Below are 19,421 nucleotides of genomic sequence, written 5' to 3'. Positions count from 1 at the left end.
GATTTTAGCATCCATTGAGATGATTCTTTCTTGAATCAATTATGACCAGGATCTAGATGTAAAATGATGCTTTTTTGTTTGGCCATTCCTTCTCTGTTTATTAGTTGGTGTTCTTCTTTAAAGAAAAATTTTCCCTTTTCTTTTAAAACATTTTTTAAAGTATCAGTATTGACTCTTGGATTTGCATTTTATCTAATGGGCTAAAATTGTTACTTTCATTATTTATTTTGTTCTCAAATTTTCCCCATCTGGCCATGGGAAGCCCCTTCAAGCCCCTTCTGTGCCAGCACCTTTGACACAGCCCCGTCATTCTTGGAGCACTTCTTTACTTCCTAAGCTCCTCTTGACTTTCCCTGTCCCCACCCTGGAGTTGCCATGTCCCCAAGGGGCCCTGGTGCCTTTTACTGGGAAATGGTGTTTCGAATCCAAGAGAGCTAGGTGAGCTCCTTGCAACCGATGTCATTGCTTCTAGGCCCTTTCAGTGGACAGAGCTAGGAAATTGTTATTTTTTCATAATGATACTAATTTAAAACACCATAGCGTTATTCTTCTGCTTTCTCCATTCCAAATCTCCCTCACGCTATAGCGAGAACCTCAGTCCTAGGGTACCCTCACAGTCACTTCAGAATTGCCCTCCCTCACTGCCTCACTAGTGAGGACCAGGGTTCTCTTACAGTCTCTGGAGTATTCTGCACCCAAGGAGTAGTCAGACGAGCCCGCTCCAAAATCTCTCACATATAGTCTTTCTTTTTCTTCTCTTCTTCTGCATGTGGTTATGTCAATAATGTCATACACAGATTTGTCTGTTAGTTTCTGTTGGTTTCCAATTTTAGTTTTCCCCCACCCCTGTTGACTTCCTTTTATGTCTTAAATATAAAATCTATTTGCAGTACACTCAGAGATGTGCAGATTCCTGATGCTGAGAGGAGCCATCTAGGTCGGGTGAAGCCCCCAACACTGTTTTCAAACGCTCCCCCAGGAAGCAGGCCTTAAATCCCAGTCCCATCCCTTTTGAAACAGCCCTGGGCTGGGAAGCAGGACTCCTGAGGTCCATCAGCCTCGGCATTTCCAAAGAGGTCATGTGTGGCCTTAGTGAGTCCCTGGTCTCCCTGGGCCCTGGCCTTGCACCTGTGAACTGAAAGGGTGACACCAGAGGTCTCCGGACAGTGCACAGACCCAGGACTCCAAGGTTTCCATGACAGCACGTTTCATCTTCACAAGGGCCCAGTGAGTGTCTGGCACATAGTAGGTTCTCCATAAATATTGTGGGAATTAGCATCCTCAATTTACAGTATGGAAACTGAGGCTTAAAGAGGGAGTGGCTTGCCCCTCAAGGTCTCATTAGGCAGAGACTCCCTGAAAGAACCGCCCTGGCCTAAGTCGGCGCTTTGGTAAGGGAGCAGGGAAGGTCCAGTGGGATGGATTTGCTGGGCACCTCGCGGCCTGGGGAGCCCGGGGCGGGGCGTATGCAAATAGCCCACGAGGAGGTCGAGGATTGGCCGGCGCGGGCGGGGCGGGGGCGGGGCGCTGGGCGCCGAGGGCCCTGGGCCGGCAGGTGCGCGCGGCGGGAGAGGCGTGGTGCATGGTCGCCTGCTGGACCTTCCGCGCCGCGCTGCCTCGGCTCGTCCCGGGCGATGCCTCCGCTCTGGGCCCTGCTGGCCCTCGGCTGCCTGCGTCTGGGCTCGGGTAAGCGAGTGATGAGAGGAGGGGGCCGTGCCCAGGGAGGGCGGGCAGCTGTGTCCTGTGGGGGTGTCCTGCGCCCTGACCCTCCGGAGGAGTCCTGAGAGGAGCCTGGGTGGGGAGTGGCGTTGGGAATGAGAACTTCATTTATTCACTCCGGGAATTGGCACGGATGCCTGCTCTGTGCCAGGTCCTGTACAGGAGCTGGGGACCCAGATATTCTAATAGCCAATACTGATTAATAAGCTTCCTTTGGTGGGGAGTCCATGGCTCAGGGATTGCAGAGCCCTGTGATGGGTGCTGCAAGGGACAGACACACAGGGGCTGTGGGAGAGCAGAGAAGGGACTGACTGGACTCGTGGTGATGCCCAGACCGGGGAGATGGAGGGACATTTCAGGTGAAGGAGCAGCACGGACAAGTTCAGGGAGGAGGTGGGAGGCGTAGTCTCTCCTGGGAACCTCCTGTTCATTGTCCATTGGTGTGGCTGGAGCATGGGGTGAGGGGGTGCACACAGAAGTGAGGCTGGACACCCAACAAAGCAAAGCCCAGAACTTCAGCCCCTCCAGAGAGGCTGGACTGTGTTAGAGGGCAGTGGGGAGCCGCAGAAGGGGCCTACCAGGAGAGTGACGTGGTCAGATTAGATAGCAGGTTAGAGAGCATGTTAGAGAGCAGAGGATGGGGGCAGGGCTTGTCACTAGGGTCCAGGTGAAGAGGGTGGGATTCCCAGACTGGGCTGAGGGGTGGAGAGATGCTTGGGAGGGGCAATGGGGTTCTTGGCGACTGAATGTCTGCAGGGGGCGGGGAGAGAGAGGGCAGCAGTTCAGCTGGACTGCCCGGTTTCTGGCCAGGATGCCGGGGTGGGGGCAGGGGTCCTGCTCCTCTGAGACAGGTTCCTGAGATGCTTGGGGTGGGGGGGAGGGTGAAAGCCAGTGCTTACCACACAGCAGGTGCTCAGGAACTGCATGTGGGCGTGTGTGTGTGCACACGTGTGTGTGTGTGTGTGTGTGTGTGTGGGTGTGGGTGTGTGGGTGTTGGAGGGGAGGGCAGAGGGTGCCCCTGGGTGTGGACGGTTCTGCCGGGGGTCAGCTCCTGTCTTCATTGCCTCCACCAGGCGTGAACCTCCAGCCCCAACTGGCCAGCGTGACCTTTGCCACCAACAACCCCACCCTCACCACGGTGGCCTTGGAAAAGCCTGTGTGTGTGTTTGACAGCTCAGCGGCCCTCCATGGCGCCTACGAGGTCTACCTCTACGTCCTGGTTGACTCGGGTAAGGGGCCTGCTTCCCTCCGGCTCTGCTGAAAGGGGCTTGGACCTGTCTGCAGAGAGGAGGGAAGGAGGCAGGTAGAGGGATGCTCCGTCCCTGTAACTAAACTACCCCATGCGCCTCACTAGCATGCACTGGTGTCTGCTCTGTGCCAGCCCCAAGCTGGGCGCTGCAGTCACAGACATGTCCTTGTCCTGGAGGGACATCGGTCTTGTTGGGGAAATAATAGCAGCACCAATCAGTGAGTACCGACATCATGCTGGGTGCTCGGCACACCTTAGAGCTACTATTTACAACCATCCTGCAAGTAGCTTATGATGCTCAACACGGAGCAGAGAATCAAGAGATGGAATAATTCACTGGAGCTCCCGGAGCTGGAGAGCGAATCCAGACTCTCTGGTGCTCAAGCCCAAGTCCTGCCCGAGGACTCCTGAGGTAGTTCAGGATCGGTGTTTTCCAGGGAAGCCAAGCATTGGGACCTGCTGGCTCTAGCCCAGCCTCCAACCATTCACTGGCAGCTATCCTGGGCTTCTGAGAGAAGGAACCCAGTGACAACCTCTTACATTTCTAGGAACCAGTCATTTACAACAGCCACTTAGGGTCATTGTTTTATTCTTTCAGCAAACATCTATTGACAGCCTACCTGTGCCCAATCTGTGGGCACTGCAGGGTATTTTTCTCTCATTTCACAGACCAGGGTCCAGAGAGGTAAAGTGAGTGGTCCCAGATCACCCACCTAGTAAGGGAGAGACCTAGGACCCAACGTAGGTCTGTCTGTCCCCACACTATTTCCCCTGTACCATATGACCCCCCTTTCCCGTTTTACAGAAGAGAATCCAGGGCTTTCAGTGAGGAAGAGACAGAAGTCTGTGGGGAGGGAGGATTATAAGACTGTAACAGGATGAGGTGGGTGGGAGCTGCACACAGTGCCGGAAGCAGAGGGGTGCTCCTATCCGTCTCCTCCATTGCACAGGGAGCCCTTGAGGGCAGGGCCTGAGCCTGCTCCATGCCTGTGACCCCAGGGCCCAGCACAGCCCTGGCGCAGAGAGGCTGCTCAGGGGCGTTTGATGAATGACCGAGTGAGTGACTGAGCTGGGGTGGCCAGGAACCTCACTCCCCGCACTGCCTCTACAGCCAGCTCCAGGAATGCCTCCGTGCAGGACAGCACCAAGACCCCGCTGAGCTCGACGTTCCAGCAAACGGACGGAGGGAGGACAGGCCCCTACAAGGCCTCGGCCTTTGACCTGACCCCCTGCAGCGACCTGCCCAGCTTGGATGCCACCCAGGATGTGTCCCGGGCCTCGGAGATCCTGAACACATACCTGATCAGGGTGGGCGCCAACAGAACCTGCCTGTCTGACCCCAACTTCCGGGGCCTCTGCAACCCGCCCCTGTCAGGAGCCACGGAATACAGGTGGGTGTGAGCAGCCCCCAGCCCCGACTCAGGAGGACCCGGAGCCCGTGACATGTGAGAGGCCACATTTCACAAGAGCCTCCTACATGCCAGGACCATCCCGGGTCCGGTAAAGGGCTTCCTGGGTATGCGACCTTGCACAGGGCCCTGTGCTCAAAAGGCCCCTACTTGGCTTAACGCTCTGCCATTGCCATCTTGAAATTATGAAGTTTTTAACAAGGGCCCCACATTTTCCTTTTGCACTGGCCCCACAAATTGTGCACCTGGTCCTGTCTCATCACCCGTGTGACGCAGGGTGGCAGTCCCCGACCCGACCCCTTTCATTGGACAGGGAAGGGAACTGTGGTCCGGAGGGGGAAGAGCCTCTCCTCCAGAAAACCTGGAGTCCAGCATGATCTACAGCCCCCTTGAAGGCTTTTCCAGCCACCACTCGATCCTCTGCTTTTTCCCACCTCCTTCCCGCACCCTTTTGTTAGCGGGTCCCTCATTCATGTCCACACGTTCTTCCTGAGTGTCTTCTCTGTGCAGAGCTCGGGGCTCAGCCCTGACCACTGGCCAGGGGGTCTTACCCGGTGCCCAAGCCTCGGTTACACCCACTCTCATTACCATGGAGACGCCTGGGTAGGGGCGTCTGTACCTTCTAGGCTGCTTTTGGGGCCCAGGCCATCACTTCCCTGCCGTCCTCTCGGCGAATTTGCCCCTTCCTTGGCCTCAGCCACCAGGCAGGACACGAGTCCTTGGTTTCCTCTTCCCCACCCTCAACACTTACCTCCGAGCTTGTTCTTAACATGAGACAACCTCTCTCCTCCTTGATCTCAAAGCCCATCCTGCGTCGGGAATACAGGACCAGGACGTAGGTGTCTCAGCCTCGAATTCTCATCCTCCAACCTAGGGAAGTAGAGGATTATGCAAAACACTGGAGGCTACAGAGATTTTAAGGGTCTTCATTTTTTGTGTTTTAAACTAGTGGCTGTTGATTTCTTAGTTCTCAGAACATGCATCGTTTTAAGCTGACCGTAGGCAGGCCGTGGGTGTTTTGTACTGTATCGCCTGATCTTCCTTTATGAATTATAACACTTGAGTGGAGTTTTCTGCACATAAAATGTAGCCCTTATCCCAGGGCAGTGGGTTGGGAATGACTATTATTTCTTTTTTTTTTTTTTTAAGTCTCTTTTGTGATACCAAGAACCAGGCAAGGAATAGTGGAAGGCCAAAATGAAAGGTAGACAAATGGCTCAATGCTCAGCAGACATGCTACGCACGCCATATATCTAATAGAGAAACAGGGGGCTCCCAGAGGGAGAGCCTAGAGGAGGGCCACTGACCGAAGGCTTCCTGGAGGAGGTGGCATCTGAGCTGGGGAAAGGGTCTGGGGCAGTAATATGTGGCAAAGGTGCTGATGCGAAGTCCAGCACCATCCTGTTTCCCAGAGCCCACCCTGTGGCCGCCAAGATTTCCATCCCCTACAAATCCCCCTCTTCCCCCGACCCCGGCCATCTTAGTCCTTCCCACCTCCCTGGGCTCACAGGATGGATAGAAGTCATCCTTGCTTGTCTCCTTCCAGGTTCAAGTACGTCCTTGTCAATATGTCCACGGGCTTAGTACAGGACCAGACCCTGTGGTCGGACCCCATCCGTACCAAGTGGCGTAAGTGGTGGGGTGGGCTGGGGGTGCTCCTCGAGGGACCCTGAGAAAGCAGACCCACACTTTCATTGGGTTGGGGAAGGAAACACATCTTAAAATAGTTTACCCTTCAACTTCATCCTCCCTCCCTCCCTTCCTCGAGGGCCCCGTGCTGTGAGAGAGGAAGGTGGAGGATTCTCTGGGTGTTTGGCCAGGGGTTGGGGGGATGGCAACTAAAGTCGAAGTCAGCCCACCCTTTTATCCCGCATTTAGACCCCAACCAGCCCCTTTGTTGAATTCTCACAACCACAAACCTCACTACCATGTGAGAAGGTTCCGGAGGCTAAGACTTAGCCGCAGGGGTGTGAACCCTGGAGGCAGCAGGAGTGCTGCCCACCTCTCCACCCCCCGCCCCTTCTCCTGTGGAGCCTGGATGGTTTTCCTAAAGACGAGAGGCTGGGAGACCCAGGCGTCTGCCTGTGGTCCTGCCCTGTCCATTCCTCGAGCCTCCATCCAAGTTCTCAACACAGATCCGAGGTTTATACACACAGAGCCATGTCTGCTGAACCGTAGGGGCAACGGAAGCGATTTCCGAGGGTAATTTTGATGGCATGTGACCTAACTTGAGAACTCCTCTCCCACCACACCTCAGCCCCCAGGATAAGGCACTGGTACCCAAGATGGGCCCAGCATGGAGCGAAATATTTTTCCTGTAGAGCCTCCTGCCACCCCACAGTAACCTTATGGGCCAATTAGTGGCTCTGAAAGGCTGCCTGGGGTCACACAGCTAGCGAGGGGTATAGACCGGTGGGTGTGTGGCTGGGGTGGCTCCTTCCCACCCTCGCTCCGCGCCCGCCCCTCCTGTGGCATTCCCATGCATTGCGATCCCACTGGGACAGCTCTGCCCCAGGACCTGAGGGTCTTGAGTTCAAGCCCAGCCTCGGGCCTCACTGCTGTGTGAGCCTTCAGGACCTCAGTCTACATCTGAGGAGTGGGAAGAGGAATCCTTGCACTGCCTCCCCGGTGGGGTTCCTTTGAGTAATCCAGACAGCAGCACTCGGCCCAGCTCTCTCGGGGCAGGGCCTGAAGGTGGGTCTGTGGGGACAGCGTGCCCTTTGGGAACTGAGTCTGGAGTCTGGTGCCCTTGAACAGGAACTCAATCCCCCTAAGCTGCAGTGGGCGATCTGCAGGACGGGGGTCTCGTGGGATCGACACGGACAATGGCCGGAAAGCGGCCGGCTCAAGGTTGGAGCTATAAATGTTTGTTCGCTTAGTTCTAAAAGGGTGACACCTGGGGCCGGCCTAGTGGCGCAAGCAGTTAAGTGTGCGCGCTCCGCTGCCGCGGCCTGGGGTTCGCCGGTTCGGATCCCAGGCGCGCACCGACGCACCACTTGGCAAGCCATGCTGTGGCGGCGTCCCATGTAAAGTAGAGGAAGATGGGCATGGATGTTAGCCCAGGGCCAGTCTTCCTCAGCAAAAAAAAAAAAAAAAAAGAGGAAGATTGGCAGATGTTAGCACAGGGCTGATCTCCTCACAAAAAACAAACAAAAAAACAAAACAAAAAGGTGACACGGGCCAGAGCAGAGGGAGGCACTGTCCACCTGGCTCCGTGAGACCCGGGTCCTTGGCTTCACCTTTATTTTAATTGTTTATAATCTGTATCCCATCCACCTCACTGGATGACTTGAGTCAGTTTTTAATGTAAAATTATGCAAAAAGACACTTAAAAGAGGAAGCAAGCAGACACACACAAGCAAAAGTTGAGAAGTGGGATGTGGGGGTAAGTGAGGTCATTGCCCTTCACACTTGAGGGAAATATCACCAAACTGGGTCCCCGCTTCCTCCCTGAGACTCATGGCCACTAGGGCAGGGGGGACCCCTGTGCATCCCTGGGAGAAGGCTGAGGGGTGCAGTGTCTGGGGAGTAAATGGGCCTGCGTCTTGCTAGTCACCCCATACTCGACGATCGACACGTGGCCGGGCCGGCGGAGTGGGGGCATGATCGTCATCACGTCCATCCTGGGCTCCCTGCCCTTCTTCCTGCTTGTGGCCTTTGCTGGTGCCATTGTCCTCAGTCTCATGTGAGTACCCGCCAGCTGGAGGGCAGGACTAGGGGACACACTGGGCACGCTCCACCGGGAGGGTCTTCCGAGGCAGGGGAGAGCCCAGGAGGCAAGGGAGCTGCCTTCCTTCCTGGGTAGGGTGGGGTCCCGCGAGAGGGGAGCAGGGTCCTGGGGTGTCCAAGGTCAGGTCCTTCAGCTGGGTCGAGAGGGGTTCACCACCGGGCTTCGTGGGCAGACCCCGGGGCTGACACTCACAGCTGTGCAACCTTGGGCAGGTGTCTTATCCTGCCGTGCCTCAGTTTCCTCCTCTGGAAGATGGAGATACTAATAAATACTATCCACCCCGTGGAGTTGTGAAGGTTAAGTGAAATGATCCCTGTAGAGTTGTCAGGGCACAACTCGGATACTCAACAAGTGTTAGCTTTTGTTGTCATTATCATTCACCCACTTGCAGTACAGGTGGGGAAACTGAGGCCTGAGGGGGGAAGGATGGCCCAAGGTCACACAGCCAGTTAAAACAGAGCTGGGGCGAGAGCCCTGGGCTCCTGACTCACTGACAGCTCTGATTTGTGTCTATCTGGACTAGGACTCGAGGTCTCCCGGGAGGTGTCTGGAGCAGCTAACGGGACTGTCTCGGGGGAGGACAGGCGTGCACACAATCCCCTAATCCTGGGAGGATCAACCAGGGGGTGAATCAAGGCACCTACAGGTGCTGTGGGAATCCAGAGGAGGGCAGGACAGATCCTGCCTCGAGCATCAGGGTGGGCTTCCTGGAGGAAGGAACAGCAGGCGTGAATTCTCATCAGGACAGGGATGAATCAAAAAGTCACATGCAGTGTGCTTCTCAGTGACAAGGAGGGAGCCCCAGGGGCCTTTGAGGATGAAGAGGGTGCTGTCCCAGTGCGAGTGAGGAGAGCAGATGGAAAAGCTTTTGGAGTAGATGAAACTAAGTGGCTCCTGTAGAAATTAGGCAGGCAGGAAAAGATGTATGGGGTGGGTGGGGGATGGAGTGGGGGCAGTGAACCTGGAACTCGGGTTGCCCACTGACACTTCAGGTAATAAAAACAAGTGATAGATGAGATTAGATGCCAAGAGACTGGTCTGTCTGGCCAGAGCTGGGAGCAGTCAGGACCTGGTTGTGTCCCTCCCTCCCTTCAGGCAGCGCCCTCATCCAGCACCTAGGTCCTCTTGTCTGACTTCAGCCTGGCTCTTCTGTTATCCCTCCCGCCATCCCTATTCCTGCTCCAGCTGGGCCAAACTTCCCGCTGTTGTCCCAGACGCTCCCCCGCCCTTTCTATCAAATACAAGGAATGCCTTTCTCTGCCCTCACTCTCCTCCTGTAGAGCCAGATTAACTGCCTCCTCCTCCAGGAAGCCTTCCTGTAGCTCCCACCTGGACTTGTCCATTTTGTCTGGTCATTGTCGGCTGTGGTCTGTCTCCTTAGCTCTTTGGGGACATGGGACAATGGCCTCTGAGTATCCAGCTCTTGGTAAGACCTGTAAATTGTTTGTTCACGTAGTTCCAAATGGTGACCCTTTCCTTATCCCAGGGCCTGGTACACAGTAAGTGCTCTGGAAAGACTGGTCTATGGAATGAATGCCTAAGACGACGTCTGTGACAGCAGTGTCTAAGTAGAGAGGTTCCCGACCAGCTCGAGTGGTTTGGGCTTGCCCTGCACCCCTAACCCCAGCTCTCTTCCTCCCCACGTCAGGGACGTGGGCGGTTCTGACGGAGAAACCACGCACAACTCGCAGATCTCGCAGGAGGCCGTCCCCAAGTCCCTGGGGAGCTCTGAGGCTTCGTACACGTCTGTGAACCGGGGGCCGCCCCTGGACAGGGCCGAGGTGTATGCCAGCACGCTCCAGGACTGAGCCGCCGCGCTCCGGGGCCACAGCATTCTCGCCGGGGCCTTGCCCAGGGGTCTGCGGGCAGCCAGTGTTCATACCTGGACCCCACCCAGGGTGAAACGGGGCATGTTGGTCCCACTGCAGGAAAACGTGTCATAAAGTCTTCCCAAGATTCGAGTTCAATAAAGACTTACAGAATGAATGAGCGAGATGAATGAATGAGTCAGTGTCATTTGAGAGTTCCTCTAGGGTTGGGGACAGGGGACTAATTTTCAGTCAAAGCGAATGTGCTGAGAGCTAAGAAAACCGGGGCTGTCGGAACACCCGGGCGGCTGCCCTCAAGTCTCGGCTCCTCCTCTAGAATGGGGATGTCAGCACCTCCCGGATCGAGATACGTGAGCTTCAGGGCCCCTGGGAGGGCGCGATGCGTGCGGTTATTAGACGGTATCTGGGGTTTGCTGGCTGCGGGGTATTGGAAGCTGAACTGGTCCCGGGTGCGGCTCTGCTGGCAACTCGTCCTGTCCCCCAGATAGTCGTCTCTCTCTCTCCAGGGCTCAGCTCCCTTACTGTAAAGTGGGCTGATATAAATGGTTAATTTCAAGGGCGTGCAAGCCTGGGTTCCTTATGGCTTCCCTGAGGACTCCACAGTGGGCCGCAGAAGAGGCTTCTCCACCCAGAGGAGGGGCACCAAGTCTGCTTGGGGGGAGAAGGAGCTCTCCCAGTGCCCATCTCTGTTCAAGTGACTCAGTTCTGCCTTCTGAGTTAGTAGCAAGACCTCTCCCCTCTGGGGATGTGCGAAACAAGTCACAGTCCCATTTCCCATCACTGAAAGGAGAGGAGATTTGTCAGAGCAGGGTTGGTGAAGGCAGGAACGCTTCCTGACAGCAGTGAGGAAGACAGCACCAGCAGGGTGATGGGGTGCTCTGAGGGCACGAGATCATCCTCCAGGGGCACGGATGCTCAGACACGCACAGGTCCAGGAGAGGGATCCACAACTGAGAAGGCAGGAGGCAGAAGCCGTGGAAAGAAGAAGCCTAAAGACAGGGAGGGGTCAGGAGAAACCAAAGCAGTGGACAGTCAGGGTGGCTGGAGTCACAGCAGCCAAGAGGAGCCAAGTCCCTGGGGGTGGGAACAGGAGGAGGAAGTGGGGGCTGCTGCTCCCGAGAGCACCCCCACCCCCACCACCCACCATGGGTGTGCCCTGGACCTCCTCCTGGATCCCTCGAGGCTGTCTTCTAGGCCCCAAGACGCCAGCCTGGGCAGCCCACTGGACTTCCAGCTCCCTCCATCCCTGTGTGTCCTCACCAAAACCCCGCCTCCTTTAGGGCCGTCCTTGCAGCACTTCTCTGAGAATCCCCATCAGCAGCAGAGGGGAGGGCAGAGCCTCCTTGACGGCTGCCTTTTTCAAAAGTTCATGCAAGTTTTGCATTGTTTTATAACGTCTATGTTTATTTTATTTTATTTTTTAAACTGATGTGAGATTCATGTAACATAAAATTAACCATTTTAGGGGCCGGCCCAGTGGCGTAGTGGTTAAGTTTGTGCCCCACTTCAGTGGCCCAGGGTCCATGGATTCGGATTCCCGGTGTGGACCTAGACACTGCTCGTCAGGTCATGCTGTGGCGGTGACCCACATACAAAATAGAGGAAGATGGGCCCAGATGTTAGCTCAGGGCCAATCTTCCTCACTAAAAAAAAATAATAATAACCGTTTTAAAGTGAACAATTCAATGGCATTTAGTACATTCTCAATATCTCAATATGGGTGCAACCATCACCACTATCTAGCACCAAAACGTTGTCATAACCCCAAAAGGAAACCCTGTACCTATTAAGCAGTTACTCCCCTTTCCCTCCTCCCCCACCCCAAGTCCCTGAGAACCACCAACCTGCTTTCTGTCTCTACGGATTCATCTATTCTTGACATTTCACATCAATGGAATCATACAATATGTGACCTTTTGTGCCTGGTTTCTTTCACTTAGCGTGATTCTGAGGTTCATCCACGTCATAGCATGTATCAGTACTTCGTTCCTTTTTACGGCTGAATAATATTCCATCATGTGGATCTATCATTCATCTGTTGGACGTTTGGGCTGTTTCCACCTTTTGGCCATTGTGCCACTATTTGGCTTTTTTAAATGGTGCTGCTATGAACATGCCTATTCATATATTTGTTTGAACACCTGTTTTCATTTCTCTTAGGTACATGTACCTAGCAGTGGAATTGCTGGGTCATGTGGTTTTTCTGTATTTAACTTTTGGAGGAAACACCAAACTTTTCCACAGTGGCTATACCATTTTGCATTCCTACCAGCAATGTAACCTGTACTTATTTTAAGATTTTATTTATTTATTTATTTTTCCCCCAAAGCCCCAGTAGATAGTTGTATGTCACAGCTGCATATCCTTCTAGTTGCTGTATGTGGGACGCGGCCTCAGCATGGCCGGAGAAGCGGTGCGTCAGTGTGTGCCCGGGGATCCGAACCCAGGCCACCAGTAGCAGAGCGCACGCACTTAACTGCTAAGCCACAGGGCTGGTCTGGAAACTTCTAATTATAAATACCCACAGAAGCAATTTTTCTGGCTCACTCCTCAGATTCTGAATGATCTCCCTCCCTGCCTCTGCCCATGGCTGAGATGGCAGGGCCTTCACAGCTGAGATTTCCTCCTCTACGCAGATGCTGCTGCATCTTCCCTCTCACCCCAATCGTGGCTCATCAATTAGCGAGTCATCGTAGACATGCTGTGCTACTTGGGACAAGGAAGTAACCTCTCTGGGCTCCCTGGCCTCTTCTGTGCAAAGAGGGTCAGAATGCTTGGGAAGGCTGCTCCAAAATAGGCGGGTTTTTTTTTTCTGAGATCTGATCAAACACAAAGGAATGTCTTTCAGTTCAATCCAACAGAACCCTGAGCCCCAGGCTTAGGAAACCTTGGAGCCACCTATCCAGTTGGAAGAACAGAAGGGTACAGAGGAATTGTCAGAGCAGAGCCTTGGACAGAGCATGGTCTGGCCTTCAACACACAGGTCAAGCTAGAGGTGCGGTAGGAATCCAGAGGTAGGATCCCCTCCCCACCCAACCAGGGCTGGAATAATCAGGAGGGCTTCCTGGAGGAGGTGGCAACTTTCTCAGATCCTTACCATCTCTAATCTGGGGCTCCTGAGGCCAGAGATTGTGTTCCATTGGTGGATAGATGCTCAATAAATAGTAACAAGTTCCTGGGATGTCACATATCTTTCTTGTTCCTCCGTTTTAAAGTTAATAATTCTAAATTTTACAAGCAATGCATGCATACAGTCTGCTTGAAAAGAGAGAAGAGGAGGGGCCGGCCCGATGACATAGCAGTTAAGTGCACATGCTCCGTTTTGGCAGCCCAGGGTTCACAGGTTCGGATCCCAGGTGCACAGTGACGCACCGCTTGTCAAGCCATGCTGTGGCGGCGTCCCATATAAAAAAGTGGAGGAAGATGGGCACAGGGCCTATCTTCCTTAGCAAAAAGAGGGGGATAGGGGCCGGCCCGGTGGCGCAAGCGGTTAAGTGCGTACGCTCCGCTGTGGTGGCCCGGGGTTCGCTGGTTCGGATCCCGGGCGCGCACCGACGCACTGCTGGCAAGCCATGCTGTGGCGGCGTCCCATATAAAGTGGAGGAAGATGGGCACGGATGTTAGCCCAGGGCCGTCTTCCTCAGCAAAAAAAGAGGAGGATTGGCGGATGTTAGCACAGGGCTGATCTCCTCACAAAAAAAAAAAAAAAAGAGGGGGCTTGGCAACAGATGTTAGCTCAGGGCTGGTCTTCCTTACAAAAAAAAAAAAAAGAGAGAGAGAAGAGGAGGCTAAGGCGCTCTTTGATGAGGCCTCAGTCCCATGCCCTGTGCATTCCTCAGGAGATGCCGATTCCATGAGTCTCCTTCCAGGCCCCTCCTCAGAGCCCTCCACCTGCTGGAGAGGCCCCCACTGTCACTATTCCCCCTCCTTGCTGGGTCGTGTGACATTCCGGGGATGCACATGGAAATCACTAAGAGACGGGGCTGGTGCTCCGGGCAGCCTGGGTCCTTGTTCACGCAGCCCCTCCCCTATGCCAGCTTTGGGGGAACTGGGGACGCCTCTGCCCCTGGGAGCTCAGGAATGCCACTGGAGCCCCTCCATCTCCCCAGCGGGGCTGCCAGCTCGTCCTCTCAAGCTCACCTTCTTCCCCGACCCCTGTGAACTCCTGTGCACTGTCACAGCCCCAGGCCTCAGAACACACAGGGCCGCTGACCTTCCAGGGGTCAGATAGGCTGCCATACATGAAGAACGGCAGAGGGGAGGAAAACCATCTGTCCACAACTACCTACTTGTCTCCCTGCTTCCTTCCTCCCTCTCGATGCCGGTCTCCACCCAGCAGTCAGGGATGCTGCTAAGATGTCATGGCTTCTCATCGCTGCTTTGCCCGAGCCCTCCAGATCTCCCCATCTCACCAAGTGTGGAAGCCCAAGTCTTCCCAGGACTCTGAGGTCCCACCCGACGCTGTCAGCCCGCTCACTCCACCTGGCCACGCCAGCCTCGGCTGCCACGCAGACACACAGGGCTCGTGTGGCCTCCTCCATTGCACCGCAGTCCCTCCTGGCCACGGGTCTCCGCAGGGCTCCTGCCCCCACTTCCCTCTGGTCTTTGCTCCGACATCGTCGATTTGGAGAGGCCTTCACAGAACGGTACCTGCTTCTCATCTCCCTCGTCCACCGTAATTTTTCCACTGCATTGAGGTATAATTGATGACGTTCAATCAGATACATCTAAAGTACACATTTGGGGCCGGCCGGTGGCGCAGCAGTTAAGTGCACCCGCTCCGCTTCAGCGGTCCAGGGTTCGCAGGTTCGGATCCCGGGCGCGCACCGACGCACCGCTTGTCAAGCCATGCTGTGGTGGCGTCCCACATAAAGTAGAGGAAGGTGGACACAGATGTCAGCCCAGGGCCAGTCTTCCTCAGCAAAAAAGAGGAGGATTGGCAGATGCTAGCTCAGGGCTGATCTTCCTCACAAAAAAACAAATAAATAAATAAAGTACACATTTGACGAGTCTTGACAGATGTACAAGCCCTGGGACCACCACACCCGAGGTAACACACACACCCATCTGCCCTGAAAGTTTCCTCTTGCCCTTGGTAAGCCCTCCCTCCTGTCCCTCCCCGCCCGCCACTGTTCTGCTTTCTGACACTAAAGAAAGTTTGCATTTTCTAAAAATTTCATATAAATGGAACCCCATGGTATGGTCTCCTTTTTGTCTGGCCTCTCAGCATATTTATTTTGAGAGTCAACATATTGTTGCATGTATCGATATTTTGTTCCTTTTTATTGCTGAAGAGTATTCATCATATGAATATTGTACAATTTGTCGATCCATCGTTCACCTGTTGACGAACCTTTGGGTTGTCTCCAGCTCTGGGCTGTTACAAAGAAAGCTGCTATGAACGTTCGTGTTCCCATGTGGCTGTGGCTTTCTCTTCTCTTGGGTTAATACCTAGGAGTGGAATGACTGGGTCATATGGTAGGTGTATGACTAATTTGTAAAGAAACTGCCAAATTGTTTTCCAAAGTGTGTGTACCATTTAAAAAAAAAACTTTTCGTTTTTCATAGATTCACAGGAAGTTGCAAAAAAATGTACAGGGAGGTTCTGGTAGCCTTCACCAGCCTCCCCCTCGTGTTAGCATGTTGTATAACTATAGCATAATTATATCAAAGCCAGGAAATTAATATTGGTACAACCTTCAGAGCTTATGCATATTTCCCCAGTTTTACAAGTACTCTGTGTGTGTGTGTGTGTGTGTGTGTGTGTGTGTGATTCTATGTAATTTTATCACATGTGTAGATTTGTGTTCCCATCACCATCGATCAAGATACAGAACTGTTCCATCCCCACAAGGCTTTCTGGTGTTACCCTTTATAGGCACACTCACCCCTCCCCCCAACCCCTAGTCCCTGGCAATCACTAATCTGCTCTCCATCTCTACAATTTTATTTCAAAAATGTTGTATAAGTGGAATCATACCATATGTAACCTTTTTTTTTTTTTTTTTTTTTTGTGAGGGAGATCAGCCCTGAGCTAACATCCGTGCTAATCCTCCTCTTTTTGCTGAGGAAGACTGGCTCTGAGCTAACATCTATTGCCAATCCTCCTCCTTTTTTTTCCTTCCCCAAATCCCTAGTAGATCGTTGTATGTCATAGTTGCACATCCTTCCAGATGCTGTATGTGGGACGCGGCCTCAGCATGGCTGGAGAAGCAGTGCGTCCGTGCGCGCCCGGGATCCGAACCTGGGCCGCCAGTAGCGGAGCGTGCACACTTAACCACTAAGCCACATGGCCGGCCTATGTAACCTTTTGAGATTTTTTTTCATGTAGCATAATTGCCTTGAGGTCCATCCAAGTTGTTGCAACTATCAATAGAGTATTCTTTTTCATTGCTGAGTAGCAGTTCATGATATAAATGTACCACGGTTTGTTTAGCCATTCACCCACTGAGGGACATTTGAGTTGTTTCCAGTTTTGGGCTATTATCAATACAGCTGCTATCAACATTTGTGTAAGGGTTTTTTTTGAGGAAGATCAGCCCTGAGCTAGCATCTGCCAATCCTCCTCTTTTTGCTGATGAAGACTGGCCCTGGGCTAACATCTGTGCCCATCTTCCTCTACTTTATATGGGACACCGCCACAGCATGGCTTGACAAGCAGTGCGTCGGTGCGCGCCCAGGATCCGAACCCCGGGCTACCGCAGCAGAACACGCGCACTTAACTGCTACACCACCGGGCCGGCCCTGGGTTTTTTTTCCATTATTTTATTGAGGTCATATTGGCTTATAACAACATTTGTGTAAGGTTCTTACACAAACACAGTTTTCGTTTTTCTGGGATAAATACCAGGGTGTTATTGCTGGGTTGCATGATAAGTGTGTGTTTACTTTGGAAAGAAACTGCCAAACTGTTTTCCAGAGTGGCTGGAAACCCTTTTACATTCCCCCAGTAATGTATGGGTGATCCAGTTTTTCTGCCTCCTCACCGGCATTTGGTGTTCTCACTATTTTATTTTAGCCATTCTGATAGCTATGCAGTGGTGGGACCACTTCCCATTCCCACCAGCAGTGTGTGGGGAGCTCCTTTTCCATTAGAGTGTCTACAGCAGGTACGTGTAATGAGGCGATATGTGCACGGTGTGAGGGTGTATGGTGTGTGGTGTGTTATCTGTGGGGGGTGTGGTCCACGGGTAATGATATGCGTATATCTGGCCTTTGCACCAGTGCAGGGCATCTGTGTGTCATGACGTAGGTGTTTCCATATAGTGATAAAGCAACAATGTCCTCTCCAAGATGGAAGGGCTGTCACCTGGTCCCGGATGTCTTTTCTGATCACTCTTTGGAGCACCCCTCCTGGGGCCTGGCCTGTCACTCTGGCCCTTCTCTCCTTCCTGACAGTGCAAAGCCCCTCTGTAGCCAGAAAGTCCCCAGCAGCAATTCCAAGCAGACGCCCTCTCTCCAGCTTGGCCTCGTTACCGTGAGTCCTCTGGGTCTGTTTTTCAGTCTCTTAAGGGGAGTAACACTGACTGCATCGGGTGACAGTGAGGATGAAGACAAGCGTATGAAGAGTTGAGCACGTGGTACGTGGTAGGTGCTCCACAAACAGTGGTGTACACACGCGCACGAAAGCATGTCCCTTCCAGACATGCTAACGTCTCTGGGCAGCCCCTGCTGCGTGCCCACGAGCGCCCCTGTGGTACAGAAACGAATTGGGTCTGGTCCCTGGGCTCGGGGAGGCAAGCTTTGTTGTTTCACACACACACATATCCACTCCTGTGTTCGCCACATGCTGAATGAGACGTGCTCTGGCCACCTCAGTGGACACTAGGACACAGACACCTACACCCTGCAGCGCCCAGCAACGTGTGGGCGCACACCCGCACACCAGCACCATGCCAGCCCCTCGCCATCCTGCCGTGCCACCCCCTTATCTACTTCAGAGTGCTCAAGTTGGCCAGGTGGCAGTGGCTCTCAGTAATTTCCCACAACTTGAGAGAAGCCGCATCTCTCTTGGATATGGGGGAGGGGAGGGAGATGCATTGTTCCTGAGGTGTCCTTTCTGCCAGCCTTGTCCTTATAAGGCAGCTCGGCTGAGTTTTGGGCGGGGCTGAGACTTTCAGCCTGTGCTTCTGTTGAACTGATTAGTCCAGCTCCATCACCCTGGGACACCCCGACCAGGGCCCCATTGCACCTTGGGTCTGGCCCCTGACAGCACCTAGCCCACAGCGTCGTATTTATCAAAGTCCATGAGGGGCCCGGGAGCTCCGCGAGGACAAGGGCTGTGTCTTCTACAGGTCCAGGTGTCCAGCTCCCAGCACAGGAGCAGGCGCCCATGAACTGAATTGCACTGCGTTTCAATCCTGGGTCCAGGGGATGAGGAACTGAATGCAGTGGTAGTTAAATGTGGGCGCTGGGGCCTGGGACTGCCAGGTAATCTTGCTGGTGTCAGCTTCCCCTTCTGTCAAATTGAAATGACAATGATGACAACTTCCTCACAGGGTTGTTCGCGGGACTAAATGAAGGTCCCCACATGCAAAGTGCTTGGGGCACAACATGGGAAGCCCATTTCTGCTGCCTGGTTCACTCCTGAGTCACTGGCCCCACAGCGTTCTGGGCTCTGGGCCCCCAAAAGGTCACAGGCTGCTGAAATTCACAAGCCCAGCTTCTCTCACAAATGGGAGGCTTGCATGTGGGCTGAGGGTGGGGTGGGGTGGGGTATGTGAGCAGCCAACTTGAAAACCAGTCAGAAAAAAATGTGCTAAGGAGAGAGGCAATCATTAACTCTGGCCAGCTTGGGCAGGGCAGGAGGGAGGATCCGGGAACGATGGGAAGGCTCGAAAGAGGAAATGGCTTTTGATCCTGTGGGTCTTGTTCCGGGAAGGGAAGGACTTCCAGTGGCAGAGAAAGAGAGGAGGGGGCCACCAGAATAATATGATCACCAGGGGACACTACACCAGCTGCGTGCCCCTGTGCCAAGCCCATTGACGCACAATCTCGTTTGGTCCTCTCAACCACCCCAGGAGGCCGGCACTACCAGCACCCCGCGGAACCGGGGCACAGATGGGCGAGGTCACAGGGCCTCACGGGATCCGAAGCCAAGCTGGTCTCAGCCTCCGGGGAAGAGTATTTCTTGGGGAGGGAAGAGTATTTCTTGGGGAGGGAAGAGCACGAGGAGGACACTCACTCATTCACAAGCATTTGGGCACCGATCGCGTGCCCAGTCCCGTTCTAGCTTCTGGGTGGACACAGCGGACAAGGTCCCGGCTCTCACGGGGTGGGGGGGCAGCGACAGTAACAAAAATCTGTCCGTAATTTCAGAGAGTGATAAGAACTCTGAAAGAAAAGAACGCGGGGCTGGGGCGGAGAGTGGAGATTTCAGGTGGGCAGGGTCTTTGCAAGCAGCGCGTGTTTGGGGACCGGAGACCTGGCCGGATCCGGGCCCACCTGGGGTTGGAGGATTGAAATCGTGCATGATCGTGGTGCAG

General features: G+C 53.9%; 1 protein-coding gene across 1 annotated transcript; it reads left to right on the top strand.

Moving 5' to 3' along the window:
* The first annotated feature begins 1,573 nt into the window (after positions 1-1,573).
* Positions 1,574-10,106, top strand: UPK3A (uroplakin 3A). Its single transcript, XM_004437975.3, has 6 exons — positions 1,574-1,686; positions 2,793-2,948; positions 4,080-4,359; positions 5,924-6,006; positions 7,930-8,062; positions 9,756-10,106. The coding sequence occupies exons 1-6, from the start codon at positions 1,635-1,637 to the stop codon at positions 9,913-9,915; spliced, it is 864 nt and encodes a 287-aa protein (XP_004438032.1). The 5' UTR covers positions 1,574-1,634; the 3' UTR covers positions 9,916-10,106.
* Positions 10,107-19,421: the final 9,315 nt, after the last annotated feature.

Source organism: Ceratotherium simum, chromosome 25 (assembly GCF_057802395.1).
Source record: "Ceratotherium simum simum isolate JZ-2026a chromosome 25, ASM5780239v1, whole genome shotgun sequence".
Lineage (NCBI taxonomy): Eukaryota > Metazoa > Chordata > Mammalia > Perissodactyla > Rhinocerotidae > Ceratotherium > Ceratotherium simum.
The sequence above is the reverse complement of the archived record's forward strand: the minus strand, read 5'-3'. Positions and strand labels throughout refer to the sequence as shown.